The sequence below is a fragment of the Coenobita brevimanus genome, chromosome 95 (genome assembly GCF_032717465.1).
Source record: "Coenobita brevimanus isolate Jiangsu-jjx chromosome 95, ASM3271746v2, whole genome shotgun sequence".
NCBI lineage: Eukaryota > Metazoa > Arthropoda > Malacostraca > Decapoda > Coenobitidae > Coenobita > Coenobita brevimanus.
Window position 1 is genome coordinate 35,508,407 of NC_137048.1, and position 6,680 is coordinate 35,515,086.

Genomic DNA, 6,680 nt, shown 5'->3' on the forward strand with positions numbered 1-6,680 from the left:
GAAAAAGGTTACACAGTGTCCGAAATCCCAGTACTGAAAATTTCCCATGTCCTTGACTACCGTAACATCTTTTCTCCTTCTTATTCTCTACCTTTTACACCTGAGATGCTTGCCTGTGGCCTTTGATGATTATGCAGGTGTTTAATGAGTTCGATGTTAATGAGGAAGGTGAGTGGCTCTGTTTAACGAAGAGGCTTAATGAACTGGAAAATATTGGGAAAAATATTATGTGCAGGAAGGAGCAGGTATGACGTGCGATGTTGTATTTGTCCCTGTCTGTCTGTCTCTTTCTGTTTCTTTCTCTGTATATACATATATATTTATGATTTATGTAACTATATTTTCGTTTTTCCTTCATTTTTTCCCTTCTTTCTCCTCCATTTCTTTTTGCACAAGCTCTCTTCTTCCTTTACATCTCAGCTTTTTATTTGATCTCCTCGTCTTACTTTTCGCTTCCCTTCCTTTGTGTCTCATGGTTTTTCTTCACTTTCTTGTACTTCCTTTGCCCCTTGTTTTCTTTGCCTCATTTTCTCCTCTCTTTCCCCTCTTGTCAGTCTCACCTCTCTCTTTCCCTTCTCCATCCCTTCCTCTCTCCTTCACGTCTCTTTTTCTCCTCTCCTTCCCATCCTCTCTCCTCTTCTCTTTTTCCCTTCCCCTCGTCCGGCCTTTGCACAGAATATTCACGGCGTCCATTGCTGCCGTCTAGTTCCCTTCAGAATTTAAATTAAACAGGGCTCCCTCCTCCACAATTAACAATACACCTATTCTTACTCCTACACTTTCTCTCTCTCTCTCTCCTTTCTTCTTCTTTCTCCCCCTTGTCCTCCTCCCCCTCCTCCATGTCCTCCCCACATCCTCTTCCTCCACTGTCACTCGTTTTCCAGTATTTTCTTCCTTTTATACATACTCCCATTTCATTTTCTCTCCCCCCTTCCCCTTATCCATTTCCCCTCCCCCACCCCTTTCCCCTTTTCTCTCTCTTACACTCACCTCTCTTCCCTTCCCGGTTCCTATACCCATCCCAACTTCTACTTCCTCCTCCCCCTCCCCCTTTCTTCCATCTATTCTTCATCCCTTTCCTTCCGCCTCTCCGCGTCCCATTTCCCTTCCCAGTGCCTTCCTTCCCCCCCTCACTCCCCTCTTTTCCTCTCCCGTTCCTATCAGTTATTCATCCCTCCCTCCCTCCCTCCCTCCCTCCCCTTTTTCCCCATACGTTCTCCTCCCCCTCTCCCTTCCTTCCTCTCTCTCTCTCTCTTCCTTCTCCCTCTTTAATTGTCTGAGCTAAAAATAAACTACAGGCACCTTCTCTCTCTCTCTCTCTCTCTCTCTCTCTCTCTCTCTCTCTCACTTTCAAATTACATCTCTAGCCACTTTTCACAAACTACAATTAATCTGGGAACTATTATTAAACGCAGATTTCTCACTTACCTCACGTATTATTTTATCTGAAGGGCTGTTATTAACTAAAGACATGTCACTTAATCTGGAATCTGTTTTTGACTATATTTCTCACTTTGGATCCCTTATCAACCTTATATCCCTAAAATTTGTGCCATTACTAACTATAGATCTCCTACTTAATGTGAAATCTATTGTTTACGATTATCATTAATATCAAGATCAGATTTCCCATTCTTAGGAACTGTTACGAATCTTTTATTAGGCCAGTGGGACCTATTTTAAACCTGAAATTATTTTTAATGACTTTTATTACCTGTGTGTCTGTTTTTCTTTTTTCTACTTAAGGTGTGTCATTACCTGTTCATTTTTTATTGGTGATTATTCTCTTAGGAACTATTAGTAAAAGGATATTGTTTACCTCAAATATTTTTCTAATTTACTTTCCCATACACCTGTCACTCAATACCCCAGCATCTCTCCATCGATCCCTCCGTCATATGCCTTTCATCTCATCTCCCAGCATCCCTATCCAATCCCCCATCCATCTCATCTCCCAGCATCCCTACCCAGTCCCTCAGTCATATCATCCCCCATCATCTCTACCCAAGCCCCCAGTCTTCTCATCTCCCAGCATCCCTACCCAATCCCACATTCATCTCATCTCCCAGCATCCCTTCCCAATCCTTCTGTCATATCCCGCCATCCCTTCCCAGCCCCTCTCTTATCTCATCTCCCAGCATCCCATCCCCAGAATCCCTCAGACCTTCCAGTCCCCCACAGGTAGGTATGGGAGGTAGGGTTAGGCAGTAGGTAAGGGATTGGTGGGGGAGTCGATAATGTGAGAGGGTTATTGAGCCGGCGGGGGGTCCTTCACCTCATAAAGTTGCTTAATGACTGAACAGAAGCTATCCAGTTTCTCTCTCTCTCTCTCTCTCTCTCTCTCTCTCTCTCTCTCTCTCTCTCTCTCTCTCTCCAGGTAACAAACTATTATACAGAGATGGATTGAGAGGAAGAGGCAAACGTAAGAACAAGATAATAGAGAAGAAAAGAAGGAAATTTGTTGATAGCCTTGGATGGGAAGGAACTTGCTGACAATGAAATAGGTCAGAGTGGAGAAAGGTAAAGGAAGGATTTGTTATGCATTGGTCTATCTCTGATGATGATGATGATGATGGTGATGTGTTTAGAGGTGGTTTTGTGTGTGTGTGTGCGTGTATGCAAGTATCTCTCCCAGTCTGTATATGCACAAACTAAAACAAACACATTTAAAACACCACACACCTACTCTTTTTTCTGTTTGTTTTTTCTTTCAGTTGTTTTTGCGGTTTCAATTAATGCGATCCAGCGTCACATTAAATTCGACCCAAATAATTCCAGCATTTTAAAAGCTAGGCTCTGTGATGATCATTAATGCTGAATAGTTTGTTTCTGGCTCTGTGAGTGTGATGCGTGTGTGTGTGTGTGTGTGTGTGTGTGTGTGTGTGTGTGTGTAATTGGTGTTTTTGATTTGGTTAGTGTGATTGTGATTGTTGTTTTTTGTTGTGGTTATGGTGATGATGATGATGATGATGATGATGATGATTAAGTAGAGGAAGAGGGCGAATAATAATAAGAAGAAGAAAGTGAAAAACAAGGGGGAAATGTCAAAGAAAGAGAGAAAGAAAGAAGACGAAGAATATGAAGAAGAAATCGAAGAAAAAGGAGGTTTGATGAAAAGAGGAAGAAATACTGTAGTAGTAGTAGTAGAAGAAGGAGGAATGAAGGAAGGAAGGAAGGAAGGAAAGAAAGGAAGAAGGAAGGAAGGAAGGAAGGAAGGAAGGAAAGGCAGGAAGTAAGGAAGGAAGGAAGGAAGGAAGAAAGAAAGGAAAGAAAGAAGGAAGGAAGGAAGGAAAGGCAGGAAGTAAGTAAGTAAGGAAGGAAGGAAGGAAGGTACTCAACAATAAGAAGCTACCCTAATTGGCTTTCAGTATCCCTTCCATCTCAAGAGGCTATTAATTCCCTTCATAAATAAACCATACAGATTACGTATATACATAGCTTTCGTTCCTTGGAAATTACCCTTGAGGTGATACAATTATTAAAGCACCTCAGCACGCAAGCAATATTTCTCCAGCACCTGATCGAGTGCTAGTGTAAGGGGAAGCGATGTGATGAATGGGACAGATATTCATTTCTGTATAACTGTGTATATTTTGTTATTCCTGTGAGAAGTAGACGAGGAAAGATGCTGAGGTGGTTCTGTTATGAGGGATGAAAGGTGAGTGAGAGACTGACTAGGAGAGTTTATGAGGGTGTTTGGAATAGTAGGAGATACGGTGAGAGAGTATGGAGAATGAGACTAGGAGGGTGTATGAGAATGAATGGCTGGGAGGAGACGAGAGGAAGACCGAGAATGAGGTGGAGAGATGAGGTGGGAGTACAAGACGAATGAAAGATTGACTAGGAGGGTGAGAGATGGCTTAGGAGAAGAGAAGGAGGCCGAGAAGATACTTAGATAGAGGTAAATAAATGAATAGGTAGACGAACATATTGACAGATCCATACATAAATATTTGTATAATAGATAGGTGGATAGACAGATAAATAGATGGAGATAGATATACAGATTACAAGACAGAAAAACAGGAACAGCAAGGTAAAAAGATAAATAGATATAATGATAGGTAATTGACAGGTATAGCTAGGTAGGTAGGTAGGTAGGTAGACATATACAAAAAAGACAGATATATATATGTAGGTAGTTTCGTCGGTAGGTAGGTAGGTAGATATTCAAGGAAGATAGATACATATAGGCAGGTAGTTTCGTAGGTAGGTAGGTAGACAGACAGACGTACAGATAGACGACAGATGGAAAAAACAGACAGCCAGACAGACATCATAATCAACAACACAAACCAGGCTCTATGCCCTTCCATCTCTGCTCCTCTAATATCAGCCAAATATTACCCCGGCAGGTACTATTAACCTGATCAAATTAAAATCGTAAAATGTGCATATTAGGCTTTTTACATTTATTATTATTATTATTATTATTATTATTATTTTTATTACTGTTTTTTGTTAATCAGCATGGGCGGGTTTACTGGAATTTGCGAGTCGGAATTTGGTGCTTTGATTAACCCAATTTGTGTGCTCTCTCTCTCTCTCTCTCTCTCTCTCTCTCTCTCTTATTATAGCTAGCTTGTAATTATGAAGTACGAATATCATTTAGTTTCCTTGGTTTATAATGTGATATTCTTTTTAACTAATTTAACTTAATGCAAGTTGTGCCCTAAGGGCCAGCTTTGAGAGAGAGAGAGAGAGAGAGAGAGAGAGAGAGAGAGAGAGAGAGAGAGAGAGAGAGAGAGAGAGCAGGAAGGAAAGAAGGAGGGATGGAGGGAGGGAGGGATTGAGGGAGGGAGGCAATCTGGTCTTACGAGTGCCCCCTCATCTCCAAGGCCCAATTTCCCCTCGTAAACAGAGCAATGTTGAACCTTATCGCCCCTCACCCCTCACCCCCACCCCTCATGCCATCCCTCAACCCCCTTCCCCTCCCCACTATATGTTTCATCATCATCATCATCTTCATCATCATCATCATCATCATCATCATCACTGCATTCTCCACTCTGACCTTTTGGTTGTTAGCCTGGTGCATCCCAGATTATTACAGGTATGATTACAGGCTTCATCCCTCATTAATCTCTCTCTCTCTCTCTCTCTCTTTATCTATCTATCTATCTGTTTGGACTGCCATTCTATTAGTGTTCGATGTGATAAGCTAGACCTAAGCTGCCCTTGACACATGTACATATTAATTCTCGATGGTGTGTGTGTGTGTGTGTGTGTGTGTGTGTGTGTGTGTGTGTGTGTGTGTGTGTGTGTGTGTGCCGTCATATTGAACGAATTTCTTTTGTTTCGTTATATTTCATTTTATTATTTTTATTTGTGTTTATGTGTGTTTGTTCGTTACTGGTGTTTTTTTCGTTTTTTTTTTTTTATCGTTGGGTAAATTATTCCCTGTCATAGTTAATGACTGAGCTCTTGATTATGAGGTAAAGAGTGAGGTAGAGAGTGAGGTAGAGGGTGAGGTGGAGGAGGAGGCAGAGAGTGAGGTAGGGAGTGAGGTAGAGGGAGAGGTAGAGGGTGAGGTAGGGAGTGAGGTAGAGAGTGAGGTAGAGGGTATGGTAGAGGGTGAGGTAGAGGGTGAAGTAGAGGGTGGGGTGGAGGGTGAGGTAGGGAATGAGATCGAGAGTGAGGTAAAGAGTGAGGTGTAGGATGAGGTAGAGAGTGAGGTAGAGAGGACATGTGGAGGCGAAACTTATGAGGTGTAGTGGAGGTAGAGGGTGAGGTAGAAGAGAAATGTGTTGCCGAAATATAGAGGATTTAGATGCGGTAGACAGAAGGTGATTTTTAGGACAACAGGTAAACACACCCACCTTCATCAGGGACGTATAAATTCAGGTAGAGGCAGTCTTCACTCTGATGCTGTAGCGCGGGCAGGTAGCGTCGCAGTGCATGGAGCCGCCCGCGAGACATGCGAGACAGGGCCGCGGTCTCGTTCGCTATGTCCGGAAGTCTCTGCGGGCATGCCGGACCGAACTCCATGGCCTCGTGGACCCCAACCCACTGGGACAGGGTTCGCGTGGGACTAAATCTGTTGGCACCCACAGGAGGCGTTGCGTAGGGGACCCCCAGGTACGTAGCCACTCGCCGTCCGTACCTCGGCACGTGTTTGTAGAAGCCCCGTAGCTGACCGTATTTGGTGGTGATGGTGGGGGTGGGGGTCCGTGGGTCCGTGTTCGTGGTGGTGGTGGTGGCAAGGACGGTTGTAAGTACCACGGACGCTACTACGCCCAACACACCTATCGTCCACGCACGTAACCGCATCGTAACTTAATTTTCAACCTACCAGTGTATACTTTTTTTTGTCACTGCTTCTCAAATTTTCACTTCTTTTTCCACACGGGAGCTGTTTTTTTTTTTTTTTTTAATAACTACACCCACATACTCGTACACCTGTTTTTTTTCTTTCTATATTTTACCTTTGTTTACCTGTTTATTTATTTATTTTTTTACGGAACTGGTACGGCCCTCAAATCACAACACCAACAGACACATTTTTTTCCTTTCTCGCTTGATGACACTGAATTTCCTAGATATTCACTTCAATTTAAGGTCAGTTCCACTCCAGTTAACCTTTGTTTTCTAACCACCAGGGTCTTTCATCCATTTAGCTCCCAGACACCTCTTTTTTTATTTGTTTATTTTTTATATGTGTTCCTGTCACCAGATTTATT

The 6,680-nt window shown here is 42.8% G+C and overlaps 1 protein-coding gene across 1 annotated transcript in view; it reads right to left on the minus strand.

The window, feature by feature from the left end:
• LOC145413130 (neuroligin-4, X-linked-like) overlaps positions 1 to 6,270 on the minus strand; it is a 98,354-nt gene extending 92,084 nt beyond the window's left edge. Inside the window, exon 1 of the mRNA XM_080282848.1 lies at positions 5,820 to 6,270. Within this exon, the coding sequence (XP_080138974.1) occupies positions 5,820 to 6,270 (451 nt within the window). The remainder of the gene's footprint in view (positions 1 to 5,819) is intronic.
• Positions 6,271 to 6,680: the final 410 nt, after the last annotated feature.